Source organism: Trichoderma ghanense, assembly GCF_004382785.1.
Source record: "Trichoderma ghanense strain CCMA-1212 chromosome Unknown scaffold_0, whole genome shotgun sequence".
Lineage (NCBI taxonomy): Eukaryota > Fungi > Ascomycota > Sordariomycetes > Hypocreales > Hypocreaceae > Trichoderma > Trichoderma ghanense.
In genome coordinates this window covers 3,741,446-3,766,435 of record NW_027395663.1, presented here as the reverse complement: position 1 = coordinate 3,766,435, position 24,990 = coordinate 3,741,446, and the positions used below count along the sequence as shown (strand labels likewise).

The 24,990-nt window shown below is 52.3% G+C and overlaps 10 protein-coding genes across 10 annotated transcripts; 2 read left to right on the top strand and 8 right to left on the bottom strand.

Moving 5' to 3' along the window:
* On the top strand, window positions 1-783 carry CCMA1212_001321 (uncharacterized protein; the record flags this gene model as incomplete). The annotated part of the gene is made up of 2 exons (XM_073698752.1): window positions 1-92; window positions 285-783. 2 exons carry the CDS (start codon window positions 1-3, stop codon window positions 781-783), a joined length of 591 nt encoding a protein of 196 aa, XP_073563178.1.
* A 1,126-nt stretch (window positions 784-1,909) lies between these two features.
* CCMA1212_001320 (uncharacterized protein) lies at window positions 1,910-3,727 on the bottom strand (the record flags this gene model as incomplete). The annotated part of the gene is made up of 2 exons (XM_073698751.1): window positions 1,910-3,514; window positions 3,566-3,727. Coding segments are annotated over 2 exons (1,767 nt in total), but the record flags the coding sequence as incomplete, so codon positions are not given.
* A 1,289-nt stretch (window positions 3,728-5,016) lies between these two features.
* CCMA1212_001319 (Putative sterigmatocystin biosynthesis peroxidase stcC) lies at window positions 5,017-5,875 on the top strand (the record flags this gene model as incomplete). Its single annotated transcript, XM_073698750.1, has 2 exons — window positions 5,017-5,122; window positions 5,187-5,875. The coding sequence occupies 2 exons, from the start codon at window positions 5,017-5,019 to the stop codon at window positions 5,873-5,875; spliced, it is 795 nt and encodes a 264-aa protein (XP_073563733.1).
* Window positions 5,876-6,490: 615 nt separating this feature from the next.
* CCMA1212_001318 (uncharacterized protein) lies at window positions 6,491-7,684 on the bottom strand (the record flags this gene model as incomplete). Its single annotated transcript, XM_073698749.1, has 1 exon — window positions 6,491-7,684. One exon carries the CDS (start codon window positions 7,682-7,684, stop codon window positions 6,491-6,493), a length of 1,194 nt encoding a protein of 397 aa, XP_073563734.1.
* A 1,204-nt stretch (window positions 7,685-8,888) lies between these two features.
* On the bottom strand, window positions 8,889-9,809 carry CCMA1212_001317 (Isoflavone reductase; the record flags this gene model as incomplete). Its single annotated transcript, XM_073698748.1, has 1 exon — window positions 8,889-9,809. The coding sequence occupies one exon, from the start codon at window positions 9,807-9,809 to the stop codon at window positions 8,889-8,891; it is 921 nt and encodes a 306-aa protein (XP_073563735.1).
* A 1,375-nt stretch (window positions 9,810-11,184) lies between these two features.
* Window positions 11,185-12,053, bottom strand: CCMA1212_001316 (uncharacterized protein; the record flags this gene model as incomplete). Its single annotated transcript, XM_073698747.1, has 2 exons — window positions 11,185-11,726; window positions 11,792-12,053. 2 exons carry the CDS (start codon window positions 12,051-12,053, stop codon window positions 11,185-11,187), a joined length of 804 nt encoding a protein of 267 aa, XP_073563736.1.
* A 1,152-nt stretch (window positions 12,054-13,205) lies between these two features.
* CCMA1212_001315 (Aspartate-tRNA ligase) lies at window positions 13,206-15,178 on the bottom strand (the record flags this gene model as incomplete). The annotated part of the gene is made up of 4 exons (XM_073698746.1): window positions 14,355-15,178; window positions 14,030-14,296; window positions 13,878-13,977; window positions 13,206-13,792 (listed from the first exon to the last, which is right to left on the bottom strand). Exons 1-4 carry the CDS (start codon window positions 15,138-15,140, stop codon window positions 13,206-13,208), a joined length of 1,740 nt encoding a protein of 579 aa, XP_073563737.1. The 5' UTR covers window positions 15,141-15,178.
* Window positions 15,179-15,609: 431 nt separating this feature from the next.
* CCMA1212_001314 (uncharacterized protein) lies at window positions 15,610-17,047 on the bottom strand (the record flags this gene model as incomplete). The annotated part of the gene is made up of 2 exons (XM_073698745.1): window positions 16,876-17,047; window positions 15,610-16,809 (listed from the first exon to the last, which is right to left on the bottom strand). Exons 1-2 carry the CDS (start codon window positions 17,017-17,019, stop codon window positions 15,610-15,612), a joined length of 1,344 nt encoding a protein of 447 aa, XP_073563738.1. The 5' UTR covers window positions 17,020-17,047.
* Window positions 17,048-17,690: 643 nt separating this feature from the next.
* On the bottom strand, window positions 17,691-18,365 carry CCMA1212_001313 (uncharacterized protein; the record flags this gene model as incomplete). The annotated part of the gene is made up of 1 exon (XM_073698744.1): window positions 17,691-18,365. The coding sequence occupies one exon, from the start codon at window positions 18,363-18,365 to the stop codon at window positions 17,691-17,693; it is 675 nt and encodes a 224-aa protein (XP_073563739.1).
* Window positions 18,366-20,016: 1,651 nt separating this feature from the next.
* CCMA1212_001312 (uncharacterized protein) lies at window positions 20,017-24,808 on the bottom strand (the record flags this gene model as incomplete). Its single annotated transcript, XM_073698743.1, has 2 exons — window positions 20,017-24,457; window positions 24,546-24,808. The coding sequence occupies 2 exons, from the start codon at window positions 24,806-24,808 to the stop codon at window positions 20,017-20,019; spliced, it is 4,704 nt and encodes a 1,567-aa protein (XP_073563740.1).
* Window positions 24,809-24,990: the final 182 nt, after the last annotated feature.

Genomic DNA, 24,990 nt, shown 5'->3' with positions numbered 1-24,990 from the left:
ATGGCAGTCACCTCGCTTCCCGACATTCCGGAGATTGGCCTTGTATTCCCACGGTCTCCGCTTACCGAAGCAGCTTTCAAGTATTCCGAGAAGTACTGCGCCCCATTGGTTCATAACCACCACGGTTCGCTCGGCTTATTGGGCCCTCGCAAAGGAGTTGCCCCATATCTATGGCAACACGGATCTCGAACTGGTCACCCTTGGTTGTATCCTTCATGACTTGGGTTGGGCCAAGACCAAGGAACTCCTTTCCGCCCATAAGCGCTTCGGGGTTGACGGAGCAGCCTCGCACGGGAGTGGCTCCGCAGCAACCTGAATGACCTTACGCCTGCGGAAGAATGGAGCGAAGACAGGCTTCAAAGATCGTGGTACGCCATTGCGCTGCACACAAGCTTTAGAACGACGCCCTACGCCGAACCCGATGTGTCCTTAACCAGTATGGCTATCGGCGCCGACTTCTACGGGCCAAAATATACTCCGATCGTTGCTCCAGAGAGCAATGTTATTACTGTCGAAGAGTATCACGCTGTGATGGAGCGCTTCCCTCGCGCCGGCTTTGACTACAACGGATTCAAGGGCGTCATGTGCGACATCTGTCGTGAAAAGCCAGCAACGACATATGACAATTTCGTGGGCGAGTCTGCCCGCAAATGGGGTCCTAATGGTGTTGGCCTTGGCAAGGAGAAGCTCGACGCAGCTATGAGCGACGCAGTCTTTGCCTCCGAGTCAGAGAGAAGCATCAGCTATCTTGTCGAGTTGGACAGATCTATGGCTTCTGCGTAGGGAGGTGTTTCACGCTTTAATGAGTTGTGTCGGTTCTATCAGGTGCCGTTACCTTTTCATGCTGTTGCTCGTCACAAGTCCAGGCTATGATACATTTGTTACTCAGTTATACTGTGGCTTATTATAGACTTATTATGCTTTGAACCTTTTCAACTCTGAATTTTGAAAGACGCGGTGTGTAATTAAAAAGGTATGAGATGACGACAGCAATGCATAGCTGAACCTGTCGCCATGCCACATTCTCTTCGTCAGTAGTTCTATTCGTCTATGGCAGTGGACTTGACATTCTAGGTTCCCTCTCATTGGCCGGCATATTCCTTATGTTTCGTCGGCCGCCTGAATAAGAAACCACTCTGTGGAGCAGCGTAGTTGTACGGATCCAACCTTACTGCCGGACGGCAGAGTGGAACAACTTTCTCGGCCCGTAGTAAGTATATACAATATGCACGCTCCAGTTATGTAAGTTAAAAGACTAACACGCACTCTGCACCGTCCCATGGCGCGCCTCGAGTCTATCAGATACTCGACATGCTTCGACACACAGCTCATATTGAACTTGAGTTGCGAACAACGCTGTTGACTGGTACCAACAGTGATAGTGACCTGCACTGATAGTTGGGTGTGGCTCACCCTGGACAGGTTTAGAGGAGGGTTTAATGTCAGGAAGGCAACTCACAAAACTTGCCGACTGATGCTCTGATGTCGGGGAAGTTGGCGTATTGTCACAATATCGATCAACTGTTGACAGATCAGATCTGGTATGGATTTTGAGTTCGCTCGTTAAGTCAACGAGGATATAGGGCGCCTTGGCGTATAAGCAATCTATGTCTAGCTTTTTTCACCCCTTGGCCTGGAGGAGACCAGGTACATAGAAACTACCTCCACAGGCAGATCGCCGACTTATCCGGCGGTCTAAAGAGTTCATGGGTTACACTTGCATCAGCTAGGCCTCAAACAAATCGCATAATTGCTTCATTATTATTGATTGCTTATTGGCTGAAATCTCAACATGGTCCAAACGTGTGCATTGCCCAGCGCCGCTCGGGCGAAATTCAGGCACCCATCTCGAATTTACTCCCACTAAAACTTGAGTACTCCATAAGCAAGATCGCAATAGCTAGTGCATTCACTCTGCAGGCTCAGCAATTGCTTTCTGGACAGCATACATGCTCTCTGGCCACCAAGATCCCCCAGTCTCCGTTGGTTCGAGAGTCCAGCATTGGGCTTCCGTAAACGAGAGGATCCTCCCAAGTTCCCACTGTCCAATGTTTCCAATCCACCATACTCCGTCCAGAAGCATAACAAGAACCAACCAATGAGAAAATATATTCATAGCCAGCTGTTGCGCGGCGCCAAGCGGTATGGCTTTATCGAAAGGACCAGAGTCGGCCTGGTTTGTCGCGACTGGCATGTGGTCGAGGGCTGACTGAACAAGCTGGAGATATTCGAGTGGAACGCGATTCAGGAAAGCCATGATCGTTCGTCGCCACAGTTTGGACGGCGTGGCGGAAGTAACACGAGCCAAGTATCTCCTCAACCATGGGGAGGCCTTTTCCAGTCCATTCAGTTGCAAACCTGAGGTAGAAGCTGCTGATGGAGACAGTTCGTGGCTTGACTGGGTATTCGCAAATATCGTGGTGAATAGTTCATCTAAGAGTTTTAGAGACGCAAAGCATGCTCGGAACTCTGGGTTGCAAGCATCCCGTGCGGGGGTGGTTGAGTCGCCTTCCTCAAGCCAAACAGTTCGCGCTCGTGCAGTGAGCTTCTCCATGGCGGCCCCGTATGTGGCGGAAACGATCGGCAGCAGTAGCCGCCTTGTCCCTTCAGAAGGGCCATCCTCCGGAGGACAAAGATTACCTCCTGATAAGGCGGCCCTATATGAAGGACAGTCGTCCTTGACAGCGCAAGGAGAGTTCGGTATGCCATCTTCAAAATCGCTGCAGGGGCTCGAACTGTTATGAACACCAACATAAGCCACGTAGGCAGCACGAATCGAGGTTATCCACTGAGATTGCAAGGGAAACATCTCGTTGGAAAGCGATTTTCCGCTTCTCCTTGCCTTCTGAGCCAACGACACTCGAACGCAATGGCCAGCCAATGCGTACAGCACCATCAAGGGGGCGTTGGCCAGAACAGTGTCAAAATGGTCGTCGTAAATGGCCGCCTGTATCTGGTGGAGCGATGTTCTGTGATGTCGATCTGCTAGGACGAAAAGGCCTTTGATCTCCTCCAACCTTTCCAGGGGCGCGTGCGAATGCCTCACAATGTCGTAGCACTTGCAGACTGCTGAGAGTGCCAGCATGGAGCCCATAACTGGTCGGCTGCCGAAAGCGAGGTTCGGAATCCCCACGTGGAGGGCATATAACTCGTCTGCGTCGAAAGGAATGGAGCGACTCGTATGTGTGATGTAATGACTGAGCAGCTCTAGCTCTTCGGAGCTCAGTGTGAAGGGCTGTGGGAGCGTTTGCAAAACTCCAGAAGCAGGGTACGGCGATGCGGGGAAGAAGCCGGAATCACTGAGGCAGATTTCATCTGAGCTTGCTGCGGAGCTGCGTGGGCTTGCTTCGGGGAGGCTCAGATATTCCAAACGCGGCGTTTCAAGGGACAATGCATCTCGACCAGTGCTGGTTGTTTCGGTTGACTCCGATCGGAAGCAATCGTTCTCGAAGATGTATCGGCAACAATGGTTTCGCTTCTTGCAGCGCGTGCAGATAGGACGCGCCTCGTCGCACTGCTTGCATTGTCAGCAATTGTAGCAGCGCTCCGATAATACAAACCGCACGGAACCTTTTTTCTCTGTATCTTGCATCTTGTGCAGCCCTTTCTTGACTTTTCGTGTGACCGACGCTGCTTGAATTCTCTGGTGGGCATGGTGAGTTGTTGAGCCATAGTTGATTGTCAACTCGTGGATTGGCGAAACAAGGTTAAATGATAATGCAATATGCTTACCTTATTTATTAGAGCTCAACTTCCTGAATTTGGAATTGGAATTTGGAATTCAGGCGTTACGTATTGCACCGCCTCTCCTGCTAACTGCCAGCTGAGGGTGCTATTCCCTTTTCGACTATGGCCCAGCAGACGTCATCTGAGAGGCTCTCCAACTTGGGCACAGTCAACCCGGGGCAATGCAAACTCAGAACGTTTACAAATCCGTTGTCAACGAGAACTGAAGAGGAAGAAAGGCTTACAAGAGGATAGCTTCGAGATTCTGCCCCGGGAAGCACCGGTAGCTATTGGGAGAGAGTCACGCCCATTGCTGTTGCTCAGTGTGTGATGTTCGAGGAGTGTTGGAGATGCGGTGATCCATATTGATCTCTCATCGCGGGAAAACGAGTCGACGCCCAGTTGCAAAGAGACTCGAATCTTGAGAAACTGGATGCACCAATGCCGCTCAGAGCCATTGAGAGTTATGACATTTCAACTGTTGGTCAATGAGAGAGCCACAACCGTCACTCGACGTTTCGCCCGGCAAGAGACTAAGCATGACATGGCATCGGACGAGAGCCTATTGATCCTCTATTTCGCCAACAGGCCGATCAAATAGATATTACTGAAGAGCAAGGGCTGGACTCATCACATGCAGTCATGCTTGCGGACAGCATGCATCTCCGAGCGCACCGACAAACCGATTTACAGTGTTTCTTAAGTGCTTCGGCTCTCGCTGTAGTTTACAGAACGACGCAATTGGGCAATCACGCCAAAAGCGCCGGGACCTGCACCAAATTCTCCTAGGGCTGACATGGCGCCCAATCCACGCATTCGCCGAGCGTATTCGTGGAGGCGTATTGCCAAGGGCGTATTCCGAGCGTATTGGGCATTTGTCATATACCCAGGTTCGTTCTGCAGCCTCGACGTAAGCTACAGAAGTGTTTTCGTCTAAACATACCGAGCTGTGCAGAGGGCTGAGTCTGCCGGGAGCTCGTGAACTGCGCACAGCTTTGGCAGGATCAGGCAGTGCTTCAGGATCCCCCGCCAGCCGGGTGTGATTACAGATCCATGGGCCCCTATTGGTTGCTTTCCTGCGTAAGGAGGACCGTATCCCCTGATCTCGTCCGCGATCTATGTCGATACGCTCCGTGCTAAGCCAGATTAGATTATGACAAGATGCGACCCCAGAAGCTTGAGGCTTGTATAAATACACGACGCCGTATCATGGAATGGAAGTAAACAAAACGCAGAATTAGCTGCAACGCCACTTTTGAGAACACAGCGAGTTATACTCTTACGACAAAGATGCGATCTCTTTTCCTCACCATGCTGTTGAGCAGCTTCGCCTCGGGGCTGCCCAATTTCCATTCCGTCAAAGGCCATGAATGGATTCCAGCTGGGCCGAGAGACAGTGCGTTACTAGAGCATCACTTGGGCCCTACATCCACAGACGACTAACACAAGGACGACCTTAGGCCGATCGCCATGCCCCGGCCTGAACGTCCTGGCTAACCATGGCTGGCTTCCTCGCTCAGGGAAGAACATCGATCTGCCAACTCTTCAAGCTGCCGTTGCCGGTGCATACAACTACGCCCCCAACACCTTCGACGATGTTTTCAAACAAGCTCAAAACTGCAATCTCACAACCACGGGCAACTTTTCGACGTTCAATTTGGCTGATCTGGCGAAGCATGATTGCATCGAGTTTGACGGATCGCTGTCACGAAACGACTTTGCTCTTGGAGATGACCTGCACTTTAACCCGAGAATCTGGAAGACGACCTCCAAGAGGCTTGGCCTGGACGACGTCGGACGTGATCCAAAGTCCAAGTACCTGACCGTGGAACGAGCGGCCGAGGCGAGGGCTGCCCGCGTAGCAGACGCGATGAGGGCCAATGACAAGTTCAATGCTTCAGCAAACCAGCAGATGGGCAGCCTTGGGACAACAGCTTTGTACTTGACCACATTGTGGGACGATGCCGCGGGAGCTGCTCCGAAGGAGTGGGTCAAGACGTTCTTTGGTGAGTATCGAGACTCTTTGTGCTGGAACTGGACTAATCATCACGCAGAGTGGGAGCGTCTCCCTTTCGCAAGACCTCTGAGGCAGAAAACCAATGACGACATCAATTCCATGTTTGCAAGGGTTAAGGCCGTGCAGGCTTGAATAGAGTAATCCGCGATTGTTGTTATCTAATAGCGGCATTCTTAAACGGTCGTCATAGAAAGCGGACTAGAGATTACTAGATATTAGACACGGGTAGCGAATGGTCCTATTCGAGCTTATAGAATAGAAGTGCATTTGTTTTATTAGTGCTTTATGGTTCTCAACTTAACAAGAAGATGAATTTCCTTTTTACGCAGGTTATGTTACAAACAACTTTGACTGCATTCATGTACGTCACAAACTTGGTACTTCAAACGGAGTAGCATGAAGACGTTGGCAAAGTTGAAGCTCCCGACTCTGGGCAACAATTGTCATTTGTTCTTTGAGCAGCCGGAGGCGCATGCAGCGACTATCTTGTTAGCGGAGCCAGTACTAACTATCTCCCAGTGTAATATATGAAAAGCCTTACGTGCGTGGGACAAATACTATGTTGTCATATATCACATAGCAAGACATTTCTCTTCCTAGCAAAATGAAAGTCTATTCCCATATCTAGTTGTTGGCTATTCCAAAATCCCTCTACAAACAAAGATGACCGTACACAGAGCTGTGAACACCCCGACAGAAGATCTGCCATATCCTCAACAAGCAGATACATGTTCGCCATGCAGGCATCTAGAGGCCGTGTCTGGCGAAGAAGTCGAACATGACATTGAAGCCTGCTGTGGCATTGTTGTGCAGTGGCAACGCATGGCCAGTGTTGGGCTGGAGGGCCACCTCAATAGCGGTGGCGTGGGGGTAGGTCTCGTTCAGGGCCGTCATATTCGCCAGACCTCTACAATCGCCACGACAGATGTAAAAGTCAAACTCCGGCAGGAAGAATTGGACGGGGGCTTTGAATGACGGCCCGGGGTTGCCAAGAAGCGAAAAGGCCGAGGCGAACTCTCCGATGGGGACCGGCTGCTTGATGCTGATACCGTAGTTGAGCAGCTCGGGTGTGAAGGCGGTCTTGGGATTACCCCCAAAGAAGATGTTCTGGATGCCGTCTCTCTGACACACAACATAACCACTTGAGCGGTTGAAGGGGGGCGATCCTGTGGCGGCGTATTCGACGCTGAACGATGTCGAACCAGCGCTGGCGAGTTCCTTCGTGAAGAGATAACCCGTGATGATTGCTCCGTCGGTAAGAGGGCCGTATCTGGCAATGAAGGCAGAGGTAAGGAATGAGCCGAAGCTGTGTCCGATGTGAACGACTTTGTGTGGGAGCTCCAATTGGGAGAAAGCAGCATCGGAGGGCGCGGCATGGCTCGCAAAGTCATACAGGGTGCCGTTGCGAGCCATCAAGGTCAACTGACGGAGGATCTCCAGCTCCAGCGGAGCCTGGACCACAGTGTATGCGTCCGGGTGATCGGATTCGCCTACTCCCAAGCGGTCATACGTGAGGATTGAGTATCCTGCCTTGAGAGCTGCCTCCACATAAGAGTGCTTCTCGGGCCTGTACGTCGAGTCCCAGTATCTAGAGTCGTAATGGACTCCGTGGGTGGCGATCTGCAAGGTATTGTTCTTGTGCTTCTGGGCGCCATTGGGGATGCACAGCTGGGCATGAATGTTGAAGGTCCCCGAAGTCGTAGTGTTCTTGATGATGTTCTGGGGGCCATGGATCGTAGTCCGAGTGGCGTCGTAGATTGCCCAAGCAACCGCTTCGATGTCATTGTCTACTCTCGGTATATCGTAGACGGCGGTTTCCGCAGTGACAGGCAACGGAATATCCAGCTGCTTGCAATATCCATGAGGTCGATGACTGACACTCGGTGAGGCAGAAACGGCCCGAATGATTATAAGGGCGCCGACAAGGAGAAGGGACGCCATTGTTCCCCGGGGAAAGATCTGAAAACGAGGTACAAGTCGCTTCAAAATTGGTGTACTATTGTAGATAGTGGTTCACAGTCGCAAAGAAAGTGTGGCTGATGTTCAAGTTCATCAAGGCGGAAAGAGGTCTCATATATACTCCTAGGTAATGAAGATGAAGGATCTCGGAGATCTTACGTTTATTTTTAAACTCAAGCTTAATTCCAAATTCAACAGGCGCAGACAGACATGCATGCACTGCCATGATGCTATACGCCCGCATGCGCTCTACTATACGCTCTATTGCTTGTACGCTATACGCTCTATTGCTCGTACGCTATACGCTCCCGTCAATGTACACTAAACCGCACCGCCATTCAGCCTTAACACTCTCGCCAATCTCATGTTTGTTGCATCCTTACCGGAGTTTTACGCAATTAAGCATTCCATTTAATCACGTCTTCTTTTTTCCTACTACCAGAGATCAACGAGGCATAAGCGACATCAAATGCACATCCCATTCCATCAGCCCCCGTATTGATGCGTACAGCTGACACGCTTGGGCGAAGCAAATGCGCTGCGAGATTGAAGTGACCACGCAAGCTGCTGAAGATGATTTTTGCCACCACTGTCAACCAGTGACATAGTACTGATCGAGCAAATCCGAACATTAATGCAACGTAAAGCTTCGCGCTTCTCCCGACTACAACTTGTGTTGATTGTGGTTCTCATGCGCATTTACATCCTACGCATTGTGTTCAAAAGGATCTCACAAGGTCATTTTTTGAAGTGTTGCGGGTTGGTGCTACCCTCTAGAGGCAATGTTCGCTGTGCAGCTTTCCACGGACTCATCCGTTGAACTTGAAAAACTGCTTGGAGTCTTGTTTATTCTCCCATTTGTACAGAAAGAATATATCTCATGTCCTTCCATACTTGGACTCATCAGAAGACGGTAAGTAACCAAGAATGATGGAAGAACATACAGCTGTTGACACACTAGGCTAATATCGTACTCTTCTCACTTATCTAAGCAATATGGTACCTACAGACAACCAAAAGAGATACGGGAACTTGCACAATTTGCTGTTGTGAAAATTGAGATTGAGGTGCCATAATCAATTTCACATTTTCATTCCCTGATATAACTTTCCGAGTTGGGGATAGGAACCATTCAGAGATATGGCTTTGTGTCTATTCAAGGCAGCTAGCTTCTTCACTTTTACTCTTACAAAAACTTGGCAATCACATTCTCAAGCTCCTCGTCACTCATCTCCTTGATGCCAAGAAGCTCATTGTCCAGACGACCAGAAAAGTCCCCTCCATAGCCCTTTCCGAGCACAGAGATATGCAAAAGAGGCATAAGCCCTTTGGTGATGTCTGCATTCGGCTTCTGAAACTCAAGATGAGCCTCTGCGCAGACAACCGCCGAGTCGACGTATGTCAACTGCCAGTCTTGGCCATCGATCTTCTTTGCCAACTCAATGAGCTTGTTTTGAGTGACGACCGCATCGTGAATGTAAACATGTCGATTCTTTGTCTCTTCCGGGCGGCTAATGATCGACACAACAGCTTTGCTAATCGTGGATAAAGTAGTCGTGCTGAACGGAAGATTGCCGTCATCGTAGATCGTAGCAGTATGCGTCTTGGGATGGACCAAGAAGCCAGCCGCCAAGCCCCAGTCCAAGAAAGACCCGGTGCATAAAGCCGTGTAGCTGAAGCTGGGGTGTCTGGCGACCTTGTCTTTCAGATACGCAAGGGCTTGCATCTTGTTTGCAAAGACCGGCAGCTTCATGCACTTTTCATTGTCGGTGTCGGTACCAAATTCAGCCGGAAAGAAGCGCGTCACGCCCGCAGCAACAGCAGCATCGATGAGTTTGTCTTGGCTGCCAATCGGTGTTGCAACGGGCAGGGCTGCAATGACAACAGCATGGCCCTGCAGAGCAGCCGTGAGCGAAGCCACGGAGTCGTAGTCGACCTCGACAATGCTCAGATGCGGATGCTTGGGGAGCTTGGAAGAGCAGTTACTTGCACTTCGACTGAGAGCGGTAACAAGATGCCCGGCTTTCAGGAGCTCGGTGACGACTGGGATGCCTACAGCACCTGTGGCACCCGCAATGGCGACTTGTACGGGCGTAGCAGTCGACATGGCTCGCATGGATCTTGGTTTTGGCACCTTTGCTGATCGAAAGATTGAAGAAGGGATTGTATTGGGGAAATGCTCTGCTCGATACCATGAGAGTCCAAGAAGTTGCCTCTCTTTTATAGAACAGCGGCTGCTTGGCTGGATGATGATCGTGAATACTTAGTAATGATGCTGTGGAGTTTTCAACGAGACCGAAATTCTCGACTCGTGCGGACCCATACAGCACTTTCCTAAAACGATTAAATGTTGACAATGTAGCGACTCATGATTCGCTCTTGAAAACGACTACTCCCGTGGAGAAGCTTGGGCTCAGGCCTCATTATTCTTGCTTTTTTCAGGCGATTTCAAAGACTGCAGAAAATCGTACACTTTCTAGAAGTTGTAATTACTAATGCCGCAGATGATGCGATATTTATTTAATTCTAGGCACCGCTGTGCATATTGATAGAGCCAATAATTGGAATAATAATAATAATAGGAAATGTGAAACTCGGTGTATGAGACGGATTCTTCATGGTCTGTCCGTAGCCTGACATCGACTGGAGCGACAAGCTGTCCATGTTCAGTCCATGTAACCTGTACATGGACATGTATCGGTTATCTCTACCTTAAGCGTAAAAAAAGAGTTGACATGTACACGTATAGGTTATCTTACCAGCCACATCCTGTGATTGGCCACCCCTGATCGGACTGGGAATTGGTCTTGCAGCGGATGTGTATGCGTTGCAAATTGATTTCAAAGCACCTTCCAACCAGTCAATTAACCACATCACGATCAGCCATATTACAGTCAGCCACATCGCAGTTAATTAACCATATCGCAATCAGCTGCATCACAGTTAATCACCTACTAGGTGCATACCTATTACCCTATAATAAAATAGCCTATTATATAGTAAATGTAATGTAGTTGATTAACTGTAATGCAGTTAAATGACTATAATGCAGCTGATTGTGATTGGCTGACTGTGAGATGGCTAATCGACTGATCGGAAGGCGCAACGCGCACACATCCGCCGCAAGACCAATTCCTGGGTGGCTTTACGTACAGGAAGGTGGATTGTAACGTGGCTGACCGATCTGGAAAGTGGTCGGCACAGTGACAAGAAGTTGAGCTGTACATGTATAGGTTATTTTTTTCTTCTTTTTTTTCGCGCTAGAGATGAGCTGTATATGTCCATGTACAGGTTATAAGGGTTGACCATGGACAGCTTGTCTGTATACTCCCTGACATTAATAAGAACAATAAGCTCGCATGCAGGGGACAATGTAACCTCGCTGTAAATCTTGATTTTCTATTAAACATTATTCTAATTATCGTATTTTTATCGGTCATTATCCATCATGTTCCCATAAGTTCATTCAATCGTATCTGTCGTTACACTTCCGAAATCACCGGAACATCCTTTCTCTCCTCCCACCCAGCCTTGACCAGCCAAAACATCGCCATCCAAGGCGTCGTGAGCAGCCCCAGAACCCCACCCAATATCAGCTTAAAAACCTCCGGCACCCATTTTCGATGATAATAATAGTCGCCGCCCTCTTTGTCCCCAAAAGCCGTCAATACGCCCACAAAGATGGGCCACAGCAACAGGAAGCCCACAACAGCGAAACAGAAGCCTCTCAGAGCCTGCTGAATGAGTTCCACCAACGACCATGGCCGAGGCTGCGTCTTGGCTTCAGCTGTTGCGTCTCGTGGGAGAAAGACGAAGCATCGCAGCAAAGAATTTGAAGGTGGCGAAATAAAGCCGATGGGTCGAACGGAGCGCTGACTGAGGTCGAAGCGAAGAATGAACAACTCGACGAACCAGGTGATGATGCACTGAATAATCATGGTGACAGCAGCATCACCCGCCAGTGTATTTGGAAGCTGCCAGAGACGAATGGGTTTTGAAGCTGTGTCTTGTGTAGAATACATGGCTGCGCAATCTCGGTTAGCAGTGCATTCAGGATGGCCTCAGTCAACGCGACGGAGAAAAACCCACCATACGCAATGGCGAAATTGATGCCACCAGAGATGACCAAAGCGCCAACACCATGGACGCCAAAGACGTAAAAGAGCTGGTGGCCCGTGAATCTTGAGCTGGCTTCGACATTTGTGCTGAGTATCTCCTCTATGTCCTCCGCAATTTGTGGTTTCTTCTCTTTGGCGTTTGCATCAAAAGTCGGTTCAAGGGCTGGTTTCTCTGCCGGCACCAAAGTCGAAGGGTCAAAGGCCCCTGTTTCCGGATCTTCAGGCACCGCCATCGCCAAAATGGTAGGCCTCTTGAGCGACTGCTAGCTTTCGGATCGTGTCGTGTCGTCGTGAAGTCGCAATAGCCCGTAGAACGTCGCGACACAGAACAAACTATCCTCACACAATATGGCCAAGGTGATGAAGACAGATCCAAGTTTGAAGAGAGCAACCAACACAGCAGATTTCATTTTCTCTTTTTTTTTTAATTTTCCTTTGTCTAAGCAGACCTTTAATAAGCTCTGGGGCGACAAAATAAGGCCAAGGGGGCGTAAAGCATCCCTGCCACTAAACCCAGCCATTGCGGAATAGCCCGGCGGCACATGGGCCAGTTAATACCGAGCACGAATACGGCGGTGAGTGCACCAACAAAAAGACGTGGACCCTTGCGCAGCTGGAGATCTAAGCGTGTAATGGTCTTTTCAAGCCACGCACGATATCACTTCTATCGCAGAAGGAATCGGCGTTGCTTGCTTATGATATCGACTTGTGGATATGGCCTAGGGAATGGCGGACGGGTCATGACATCTCGCAGAGCTTCTCATCCATCGCGAAATCGCTCAATAGCGTCCACATGTGACATGAACTGTAATGACTCGGTCAGGCCTTTGAAGAGATCAGAAGGCAACGATAAGGGACCACAGCTTGTTAAGGCCCCGGAGAAACCGATCCGACCGTCAAACTTGGATCCGCCAGAATGTCAAATGGATAATAAGCCTCTTTGAGCAAAGGCATCGATCGATTCCCAAGTTCACATCAAACCCAGACCGCCATGTCTTGCATTTCCTTCACCGTCATCCCACGCCATCATATTGGGCTGACGCTAACACGGTTAGCAGCACCGCCCAGGAGAAGCTTCGCGTGTCGGTCGTGGTGGCCGTGGTGGCAATGGCGTCGATTGGCGTCGGCACTGACGAATCATCAGATCTGGACCCCTGATTGTCGCCCACCTTAACAGATTGATTTCCCGTGCCTGCGCAATAAACCCTGGAGAGATCTTACGACAAGGTACATGATGTTTCCGAAACACCCACGCAGCGCAAGGCATGCTTCCATACAAGGGACGAGTCGATGAGGTCGTAAACCATTCAGCACAGATTTCTATTTATTTCTTTATTGATTCTTCCACAGATCTGTACATCATCTTCTTTTCTAGATATCTACATTTATGGCAGCAGTCTCTTTGGTGTTCTGGGATAATACGCGGCCAAGTGCACGCTGGGAAGGGCAAGGTACCAAGCGACCACACGGTCAAGACCAATGCCACCGCCACCGTGAGGAGGAACACCCGCCTCGCGGAAGACTTGAATGTACTCCTTGATACCAGCGCTCTTGGGATCAACTCCCTTGAAACGGATGCGAGCCTCAAGCTCATCGGGGTCGGCAATACGCTCACCACCGGACAGAATCTCCTGTCCACGCAGGAACATGTCGAATGCGTTGGTGACTGGCTCGTTGGGCTTGCTGGCAGGATCGACCTTGGCATAGAAGGGTCGCGCAGCTTCGGGGAACTTGTCGACGGCGAAGAAGTCGGTCTTGTACTTTTCACGGACAAGGGCGCCCAGTGCCTTCTCCTGCGGTGTTGACATATCCTCGTCGTCGCGAACGTTGCGGAACTCTTCGGGGCCTTCTTCGCGGAGCAGCTTCTGGGCCTCTGCAAAGGTCAAGCGCAACTCCTTTCCGGGTTCGGGGAGGAGGATCTCGGGTGAAGGATAGACGGAGCGAACCAGCTCGATTTCGGCGGCGCAGTTCTCTGTGGAAAGTAATTAGCAAGAGGCGCTCGCAACACAAAAATCACCCTGGAAGGACTAAAGTGTGGAAAAGGGTTCGAAACATACTCTCAATGCCGCGGAAGATGTGCAGCAGCACGCCTTCCAGCATAGAAAGGACCTCGTGATAGTCTTTCTGGATCTCCATTTCCATATCAAGACCGGTGAACTGGGCAACAGTAAGTATAGATAAAACAAGGATAAAAGGGAGGGCGACATACCTCGGTCATGTGTCTCGGAGTGTTGGAGTTCTCGGCTCTGAAGACGGGCCCAATGCTGAAGACGCGCTTTCGGCCACCAGCAATCTCGAACTGCTTATAGAACTGGGGTGACTGGGCGAGGTAGGCCTTCTGGTTGAAGTAGGGCATGGAGAAGACGTTGGCGCCGCCTTCGGAAGCGGCCCCGATGAGACACGGCGGCTCAAACTCCTTGAATCCGTGCTCCCTCAGGTATGAGCGGAACAGGTGCTTGACCTCAACGCGGATGTCCTGCGAATATGTGTTAGCATAATGGCAATCTCAGATCCGACGCCTTTGCAAGACATACAGCAATGGCCTGCTGGACGGGCGACCGCTTGTGCATGACAATGTTGTCCAGGTGAGTCAACATGGACGCTGCCGGAGGACCACCCTCGGCCTCCTTCTCCTGGGCGGCCTCCTCGGGCTTTGCCTCCTCGTCGCTAAAGTTGGTAACGGCACGGTTCGCAGCAGCCAGCGTCATGCCCAAAGTCGCGGGAGCAGCAGCAATGACATAGAGCTTGGTGATGTGCAGCTCAAAGTCAGACACGCGGCAGCTCTTGACGGGCGCAAAAGGCTTCTCGACGGTGGCCTCGACGGTGACGAAGCTCTCCGGGTTGACGGCGCCCACCCACTTGACCATGCGCTTGCTGATGACGGGCTTCCCATCCTCCGCCTTGTTGTCGGCCGTGGCGCTGACGATGCCCTGGATGGCCCAGTTGCCCTCCTCGCGCAGCTCGACAAAGGCCATCTTGGCGCCCTGCATGCGCGTGTTCTGCAGCCACGCCCGGATGACGACCGTCTTTCCGAGATGAGACTCGTTGATGTCCTTGAGGTGGACATATTCAGCACCGGCCGGGAAGGACGCGAGCAGGGCGGGAGTGGCAGCGCCGTAGAAGTCTTTGGCGGGGTCTTCCTCGGGCTCGTTGGAGGTTGCGGCAACGGCGATTCGCTCGGCAGCTCGCTGGGCCTTCAGAGCTTCCTTCTTGGCCTTGGCCTCGGCCTTCTTGGCGGCCTTCTTCGAGGGGCCAGCGGCCTCGGCGGCGGCGGCATTGTCTCCCGCGGGAGGAACTGGGGGGTTCGATTCTTCGGCCATTGTGAATTGCGGATTGTCGAAAGATGGTTGTCGAGTCGCTGCGAGTATCGTATCACGAACGTGGGGTAGGTGTTTCTCGAGCATGAATTTTTGGAGGGGCAGTGGATGACTCATCCGGCAGCTGTCACGTGAAGACAGAGAAACAGCAGATGCCGATCAACTGTGAGTCAGGAGATGTCGGATGCAGAAATGTAGACATTCATTTTGTGATGTTGTCTGATGATGGGACATTTTCCATCATGATATCCAAGGTTTCATTGGTTGTGCAAGAGGCATGGGAGCGGGAATGACATGGCGGCATCCGTAGGTTGAACGTCTATCACGGCGTGTATAAAGTCAATTCTAGCTTATGTTGCCTGTCTCCTCGCAGAATGCCAATCGCATATAAATCCGCATCATTTCAAGCGTCTTGAATGAGGAGACATAAGAAGAAGAAAAAAAGGAGCAAATTAGTTGCAGAATTAAATAATCATGACTGGGCCTTTCCAGACGAGTCAATCTCGCAGAATGCCTTGTATGTGATGAATTCGTCGTCCGGTCCGCCGGAAGACTCCAAGACCAGCTCAGCGGTAGATCCGACGAAAAATACGTAACCTTCCTGCATCTCGTGCTTTGTCGGTCCCACGGCAATCGTGCCCTTGCCACTTGTGCAGATGATGATGCTGGGGCCCTCAAGAGGCTCAAAGGTTGCCTTGGCGCCATCGCCGCGGAGCAGCGTGCGCACGACGCTGAACTCGTCAATGGGCGGATCGTACAGCAGGACGGACGATCCGGAGCTATAGCCAGCACGGTTGAGCGTCGCGTAGGGATAGTCGGTCGGCGTCATCTTCTGCTGGTCGATTGGTGCATAGTTGTAGGTGAGCATGTCGACGAGCGTGGACACGTCCTTGAACTTGGGCGTCAGACCAGCGCGAACGACGTTGTCGGAAGCCGCCATGCACTCGACAATGTCGCCAGAAACGTAGGCGTGGATGTCGTCGGCGACGAGGAACAGCGCCTCGCCGGGCTGTAGCGTGACGAAGTTGAGGAAGAAGAGGACGAAGATGCCAATGTCGGAGCCAAACTGGCCATGGAGGCGGGTGACAAGCTCGGCAAGGACAGCACCCTTGGTGGATGACACGCCACCGGCAGCGAAACTTTCGCCCTCCGACTTGGCGAGCGCAACGAGGTTGGCGGTTTCCCTGTCGACATCTTCGGGGGGGGACGACATCAAGCCTCCGAAAGCCTTTTGCAGGGCCTTCTTCTTGGCCGCCTCGTCGCCGCCCTCCTGCTTGGCGGCCTGGACAAACTGCGCCGCCTCTTCCTCCCCGACCAGCGTTCTCAGGGGCTTTACCGTCTCGAGAAAGTGCGCAATCTCATCCAAAGGTCGGAATCCGCAGAGTCCCTCGAAGGGGGTGATGGCAATGGCCATCTCGGGCTTGTGGTTGTCATCGGGGTAGTTCCTGGGGTCCCGCGCGTGCAGCTGCTCGGCGAGCTTCTTGTTGGGATGGGCCTGGATAGAGAGGGCCTTGTTGATGGAGAGGACCTTGAAGAGGAAGGGCAGCTTGGCGCCATATTTGGAGGCCACGGACTGGGAGAGGAGGAGCTGGTTCTCGGAGCAGAGGTCGAGGAGGGTCCGGCCGGTGTTGACGTCCTTGGAGGGGTTGGAGGGGTGAGTGCCCATCCATAGCTACGAATGTTAGAGGCCTTGCAGGCAACAGAGCGCGAGAGTGTGAGAGAATTGAAGGCATCGTACCTCGGCGTAGGGCTTGTCGGCCTGGATGGACAGGTCATCCGAGGGCGTGGCAGCGGCGAACCTGGCGGCGGCCGAGTCGCTCCCCTTTTTGCCCCATTCGTACGAGTTGACGCCGCACTGCAGACGGATGAGAGGGACCTGCATTGTGATGGCGATGTTGTCTCTGGGGTATCTGGTAGAGGAGATGGGTATTGTGAAGAAAGGGAGATTCGAGGAACAGAGAGACGCGATACGAAGGCAGACGTCAAATGCGATGGAGATGCTATGATTGGAGCTTTGGGCAACAGCTACTTGTCCCAGCAATTGCTGCGACCCCGCCCTACAATCTGCAACCCCGCTGTGGAGCTGGATGATTCTATTTTGTAGTACCTGTACATTGAAGACGAAGCTGGGAATCGACAGGAGAGCCGATGAAATAGATTGGAAAAGATGAAATCGATTTATTCTTGTATAGCAGCATGTCCAAACGTTTCTTTCGTCCATCCCTTGCGCCAATAGTGTCAAAGTCTCGTCTAATGGGGCCATGCCCGTCCAACATGGGATGGAATATCCGGAGCCATGCCATGTGAGAGGCACTAACCAGTAGCAGCTCTTCAACAAGCCAGCAGCCATCTCGTCCCGTCTTAACTCCCACCATCCAGTCCAATAAATCCATATAATGCAAAGCATGGTAAAAGAATACCAGATAATAATGCAGTGTACCGTTGTCTGCGCGCCGTTGTCTTTCGCGTAATCATATGCTCTTTCGTCCCGTCTCGTCCCCAGTACCATGACCACTACCCTCAATCATCATCGCAGACGGGCATCATCATCGCTCAAACCAACCCCCAGGCCAGGATCCCGGCCAAACAGCTCACCACCGCCAGCACAACCCGCACATCCGTTTTCCTCGTCGGCGCATCCGCCTTGAGCACCGGCACATGCCACCCACAGTGCTCCTTCCCACCGACCGTGTCGCAGGTGTAAAACGTCGTCATGCTGTAGCCCATCTTGGCCAGCTGCGCGTCCTGGTCCGGCGGCGGCGTCACGATGGGCTTGTAGGGCGGGACGGAGAGAGGCTCCGAGGCTGGAGATGCTTGTTGCTCAACGGCTAGATTCTGGAGATCGAGAGGGAGAGGGTGACTCTGCTGCTGATGTTGTTGCTGCTGTTGCTTCTGCTGCTGTTCTGCTGTGCGAGTCGCTGCAGCGGCGCCTTCGGTGCTGGTTTCGGTGGCCTGTGGAGTCGCGAATTCGCTGCCGTGGGCCGGCGACGGCGCTGCAGCTGGAGCTGGAGCTGGTGAGGGGCTGCGACCTGGGTTGTCTGCGCTGACGGGAGCTGCTGCAGATGCCAATGTCGACGCCGCAGGTGCTGAAGACTGCGAAAGCGAAGAAGCTGGAGCCGAAACAGACGTTGTAGGAAGTGCACAGGCCACGACGGAGAGGCAGCAGAAGACGAGGGCACACGACCAAGGCCGCAGCCGCAGCCGCCGCTTTTCCGCAGAGTGTCGCATGACGCCCTGATTTGACGGGACGGACGGCGAGTTCGGCCCCACCGGGCGCGACCAGAATCTCGCTGCTTTCAGCCTTTGTCGACGTCAGAATTATGAACTGGGACTGGCGTCAGATCAGCACAGGAGCTGAGCTGCTGAATCCGACTGAAGAGCGACCGTTTTGTTTCAGATGACGATTGGAGGAATGCAATGACCCCTGAAATACCAGAATGGTGATGAAGATCTTCAGTTGCTGAACCGATCCACAATCGACCAAGTTTGCCCAGATGTATAAGGAGCGCACGCAGCTATTAAATCGAGACAACTGCTAAAATCGGGGAGTCGTGAATATCGCAGCCAAGTCCCGCAAAGCTGTGAACACCAACACCTGCAACACCAAAAGTAAAAAATTAATGAGAGTTGATAGAAATAAAAAAAAATGAGTGTACGCTTGAATGAAAGGAGAGCGAGAGACAAGAAAGCAAACAATAACGAGGGATTCGACCCGCCGTTTGTGCCAGACAAACGATGGTGAGCTGCTCCCATCAAACGTTTCACTGTCCTTCCATCAGGGCCTTTATATAATCATGTCCTTCTCATGCACACCTACATGCGCTCTCCCTCTGGACACAAATCACACATTCACAGACGGGCCAACAACGACATTCCGCTGGTGATTGTCAAAGTCGATCCAGCCCGCGCATAACATTCTCTCGTCATCTATCCATCCCTCTTCGCCAATCATCAAACTGACTAATACCTCCATCCCGACACGGCACCGACAACGGGTGAGACGTCCATTTCGAGTGAATCGGTCAAATGGTTGGCTGACAGTCCTCGCCTATTCCACCCACCCACCCTGTAAACTCAATTCTGCAAGCCCTCGAGAGGTTGTCAATTTTCACTTTTAGTGCACCATCCTCTCTATTTGTTTTGCAAGGCCTCCTTGCACCGCATTGGTGGGTGGCGTATGTTCGGCGCTTTAAGCTTCTTCAGCAACCCAGGCACGAATGGTCGTGCATTGCGTTCCATGTGAACACAGCCTCCATCAACGTCAAAAATCGCTGGCTCAACAACATTGAACAAATACTCCAAGTTAAGCAGAATACACCCGACCTTGTCCAATCATACCACCAACAACGCAGCGACGTGATACTCCGGACGCTGAAACGCATCCGCCCGTGCTCTCTTCAGCAATACTCCGGATGACAGCTAGCCGTCGCGTGGCAACTCAATCTATATGCCTATTCTCTTTCCACTTCGCCTTCTCCAATCACTCGCTATGCATGCAACACCTCTTGACGGCTCGTTACCCAGCGTTCATGCCGACACCGCTAAGCAGTCACTTGATCCGAATGCCCTCATACCCATGAACAGATTCCAAGCACAACAATCTGAAACAGTCAACTTCTGTTCGGAACGACGTTACAGGTCCTCGCGTTCACCATCACGACAACCCAACCTCATCCGCGCTGAAACGAGTCCCCAATGACACTCACCAACAAACAACGCACCACACGTGTGTCACAACCTGCTTCAACCACATTGAGTATGATGCTCATTTGCTACTACGTGGTATTGGCTAAATCCATCAAGAACCGTCTCTGCACAAGCTAATATCATCAAATGCTCCCTCACACTCTCTCGAGCGTCGTAGACAGATATGTACCATTCATTGCCGCATATAGGAAGCGCCACGCCGCCCTTTGTACTTCTTCAGAGGGCTCACAAGCGGCGCCATCGACAGAGGCTCCTTTTCTCGTCGCCTCCCTCGCCCGCTTCGCGAAGATGCCGCTGTGGCCTCCATTTTCTTCGCGTTCGACACCTGCCTTTCGTGTCGATTTCCTTTCCTGACCCATCCGGGGCCAGTGGGCAGCGAGCCTCCCGTTGGCGCCACTCTTGCCTCCTCATGGTCCATCGTTTCATGGCCCCCATCCGGCACCCCGCTGGCAGAGGGCGGGCTGGAGCTTAGAACAATGACCTGGCTCCCGGCCGGAATGACAAACGGCGACTTGTCATCCTTGCTCTTCTCGGTTTGAGAAAGAGGCAATTGCGGCAGAGCAACGCCCTCGTCCGAAGTTTTGATGCAGGATGGGGGCTGCGTCGCGTTTGGAAATAGCTTTCTCTCTACCGCCATGTCTTCTTCTTCTTCTTCTTGCTCCTTGATCTCGGGCGGAACATCAGAATCGTGTCCCTCATCCAGCTTGCGCATGGCTTCTTCGTATTCTGCATCCCGCGTGGGGACGGATTGGCTTGCTGACATCGCAGGCGACTCGATCTTCCGTCCAGAGCTTTGAGTTGGTTGAGCCGACATGAATATCTGTTCCAGCGATGGGAATGGGCTGCTGCTCGCATGGCTCGACGAGGGCGTCTGCGATCTTGAGTGACTCTGCATCGGTGTGGTCTCGCGTGGTTGCGGTAAAGTTTCGGGAATAATCGTCTCGTCTTGTAGACCGGCTTGGATGGAGTAGCCGGTCTGTGGTTGTCGCCCACTGGGAAGGCTGAAATGCGATGAGGCAATAATCGTGTCTAAGGGCTTCGCCATCGACAAACCACTATCGCCATGCGTCGATTCTCGTTCTCCTTCGTCTCCTTGGTCCTCTTCCTCCATTTCCACAGCAGATGCCTCCTCCGACCTCTTCGGCGCAAGGGTATTGGAACTTTCCTCCGCCACGGCATCCGCTAGGCTGGGCCCTAGTTCTGCCTCATGGTCAGCAGCTGGTTCGTCGTCACGCTCAACCCAATGGTTCAACTTTGGAGAGTGTGCTTTCTGAAGGCTGGACGTAGCAGTCAACACGTGTTCCGATCGAGCGTCTGGCTTGCCGTGCACCTGTCCGACATGTTCGAAGCTATTGCTGGCCGTGCTGATTTGTACCTCGGACATGGACACATCCAGCCTTGGCAGCCGTTGGCCTGACTGTATCGAAAAAGTCTCTAAGTTGACTTGAGTGCCAAAAGAATCGTGCATCAATTCATCCTCAAGAGCAGCCAGCACTTCGCCCGTGCTGAAGCCGTTGTCCAAGCCATCCTCCCCGGACTGGGATTCGCTTACCTTGTCTTGACCCGACAAGGTCGTCTCCTCCTCCATAGTCGCCTCTGTCGCGCCCATGGTCGTCTGAGCCATCACAACGGCGGGTGCCTGTTGCAAAACGCGTGGCTCCATCATCTCTGTCCACTTGAGAGACCTGAAGCCGGTATCCTCTTCCTGATCCTCTTCATCCAGATCAGGCACCTCGAACTTGCCATATACTCGCTCTCCAGTCACCTCATCGTAGGTTTTCTCATAATCGTCACGGTCTCGCCTTGCCAGGATAACGTGGACCTCGCCCTCTTCGCCTCCGGGGACCACCAGACCAGTGAGCGGTAAAATCTCCGGCTGCCAGTTCGTAGCCTTGGACATGACCAGCTGATTCCAAGTAATGACCATGCCAGGCTTAGCTGTCCCAGGTGCCAGGGGGGGCAGTGACTTGACGTCTTTGGGGAGGGACGGAAGATCATCCACATCCGTAAACTGGCTGCTCTTGGGAGGCGGCTCGTCATAGTTGAGCGTCACATCTTCTTCGTCCGGATTTGGAGTGCCAATCTGCAGGCTCACAGATTTCCCCTTGTTGTTTTTGCTCCTCTTCCTGGTCTCTGGCGCAGAGTGGTCATCTTCGGGTTGCTCATCGTAGTAGTATGTCGAGTCATTGTAGGAAGTATCGGCTTCGTAGCTCTCGGACGCGCGCTTGCGTTTTCGGATGGCGTCGCGTCTTTGCTGAGGATCCCAGCGCTGAACAAAAGGGAAGGGGGGTTCGCTGAGAATCATATTCTCGTGGCAACATTCCACAGCCCTGTAGTTGATCTTTTCTCTCCAGGCATCCTCGTCCTCATCTTCATCCTGATCAACGTTAGAGGTGGGTTGAGCGGCGTCATCGCCGCCGTTGCTCGGTAGAGTTCGTGGATTAACTAGTGGTCGAACGTCCTTCATCAGTGTGTCGCGAATTTTTTGCTCCTCTGACTTGTTGGCCGGAGGCTTCAAGCCCAATGCGCCGAATACGAGCCGTCGGCCTGCGCCCATGTCAATGCGGCTGTGGCGCTTTGCTGGTGTGCCTTTCGGGTCTGGTGTTGCGGCTTTGTCTGCATCCGGAGCATTCGTTTCCGACTCTCCCGCTGGATCGGGTAGAGGAGCGTCTCGCATTTGGGCTTCATCGTTCGCCGTATCGCCTTCGTGGGGCTCGTTGATAATGGCAGCCAGAAGAGCTTTCTTTCGTGCTAGAAAATATTCGCTCATGGCGTCCCCCTCGGTGCCATTTGTCAAATCGGGTTGATTGGAGTGTAGTTCCTTCATGGCTTTGTTGCGTTTCCTTCTCGCATTCCGTTTTTGTGTACGCGTGAGGCCGGTAGCTGGCGGCTTCTCAGACGTCTGAATTCGGGGTGTCTTGACCTGAGATGCTTGAACATGAAGTGGAAGCGCAGCCGTGGCAGTGGGTTGTTCAACTGCCGACGGTACTGGCCGCTTTGATGACGTTTCTTCCACTTCAGATGCAGATTCAGATTCAGATTCTGACCCTGACTCCGACTCAGATTCTGATTCCGATTCCGATTCAGACTCTGATTGTGATTCCTCAGATGTAGAGTCTGAATCCGAATCTGAACTGGAATCACTTGGCTCACTGCTACTCGCATCGGAAGAGCTTGACAGGCTTTCCACTCCATCGTTTCCCGCATGTTCGGCATTGCCTTGGGCGCTGACGTCGACGCTGCTGTCGCCATCGTCATCGGCATCGGACGATTCTTCATCGACATTGCTTGATTCGTCGCCGTCGGGGAAGGTTGTCGTAGCTGGATCGCGCATCTGGCGGTCTTCTTCTTCGCTCGACGACTCACTCCCTAGGGAACCATCGCTTGAGTCGCTCTCAGAATCCGATGAACTCTCTTCCTCTGAAGAATCATCGTCCTCTACTGGTGCCACGTCGTCAAAGTTGGTACCTGTAGTGTTATCGTTGCTGCGTGTATGCTGGCTCTGGTTCAACTGCGAAACGAACAATGAGACCCCGTCCGAAGAAGTCCCCGGAGAGTCACCGACGTCGTCGTCCTCCTCAATCTCTTCTATGAGCCGCTTCCTAGACCCACCGTTGAGAAGCCCGGACCGGGACGCTTCATCTTCAACAGTTGGCCTGGGGGCGTGAACACTGCCGCCACGGCGTGTAAAAGGAGCGAGAATAAGAGAGGCTCCGTCCATCATTTGCTCGAAAGTGAGCGAAGGTTCGCACAGCATGCTGAGCGACATGTATGCTTTCCGCAGGTTTTTATTTGTTCGCTTGAGCGCCGTCCTGATGTCGCCATACAACTGCGGAAATGCTGTCTGAAAGACGGTAATGAGGACTTCCATAGGCACAGTAGCATATCCTTGCGCAGTTGGTGGGGTGAATGAAGTACTAAACATTCCACTGAATAGGCTTGGAGTGTCTGGACCTCCGCTCGCGGAGTTTAGCATCAAGTTTGGATTCAATGCTCCAGAGTAACCTCCTGCTTCAGTGTCACGCGTCTCGTCCCCAGAAAAGTCGGGGTGTCCGTTTGCATAGTAGCTGTTGATGTCGGCGGCGGCTTCCTCCCTAAGTAGCTGTAGCTCTGTTTCGAGATCATCATCTTCGCCCTCATCTTCGTCTTCTTCATCGGAATAATCCTCCATCTCGTGTTCCTCGTCATCAACGTCTTCCATCTCGTCCTCCTCCGAATCATCCTCGACATGGCGCCTTCCGTAAGGGGAGGTATCGGATAGTGAGCTTGAGGCTGAGCTCTCATTGAGGTATTGTTCGTAGAGCTGGGCGGCGAGCGATCCTTCCCATGGATTCTTGGTGTGAGCCTTCTTGGGCATGTCATATTGGGACGAACGAGGGGCGTTGATGAGGAACGGCTCTTGCTCTTCTTCTTCGTCTTCATCGTCTTCGTCTTCGTAATTGACCCGAATGCGTTTCCGAGGGGGGAGCTCGACATGAGGGCGATCATGTGGAGCTCTAATCCACGACCTGCCGAAAGCGAGGCCATCAACTAGATGCCGCCCGTCGTCGGAGATTTGGTGTCGCCCGCTGAGTCGGCGTCGCTTGAGGTCCCCCGTGAGGAGAGATCGGATACTGCCATGGATCGAAGGTTAACTGACGATGCGCTATACAAGGAGAGCATAATCTCCAGGAAATGGCAAGGAAAGGAGAGGCTGCTCACAGGACTTGGTCTTCATCCTTCAAAATCCGGCCAACTTGCTGGAAATGCAGACACTCGAAGCTGCCGCCCTTTCCATCCGCAAGCTCGACAGCATAGTCCTCGAGGCCCCATTCGCCGCTCTCGAGGGGCACGACCTCGTTGACCTGCTCCAGAAGTTTTGCGATGGTGAAGTCCTCCGAGCAGGAACACGGCCACACAAGCTTCACCTCTGGGAGTCCGTGGCGACGGATCACCAGCCGAAGGCGGATGTCTTGAGGCTGCATGATTGACGGCGCGGCGATACTAATTCAGCGACATGACTGACAAGTAGATGCAAAAAAAAAGAAGGAATGTATGGAGTGCTGAAGAGACGAGAATAGCGGAGGTCAAAGGACAGTTGAGGTCAAGGTTGAATGTCGGTAGAAAAATGCGCCTTGAAAGCTGCAGCCTTGACGCGCAACAAATG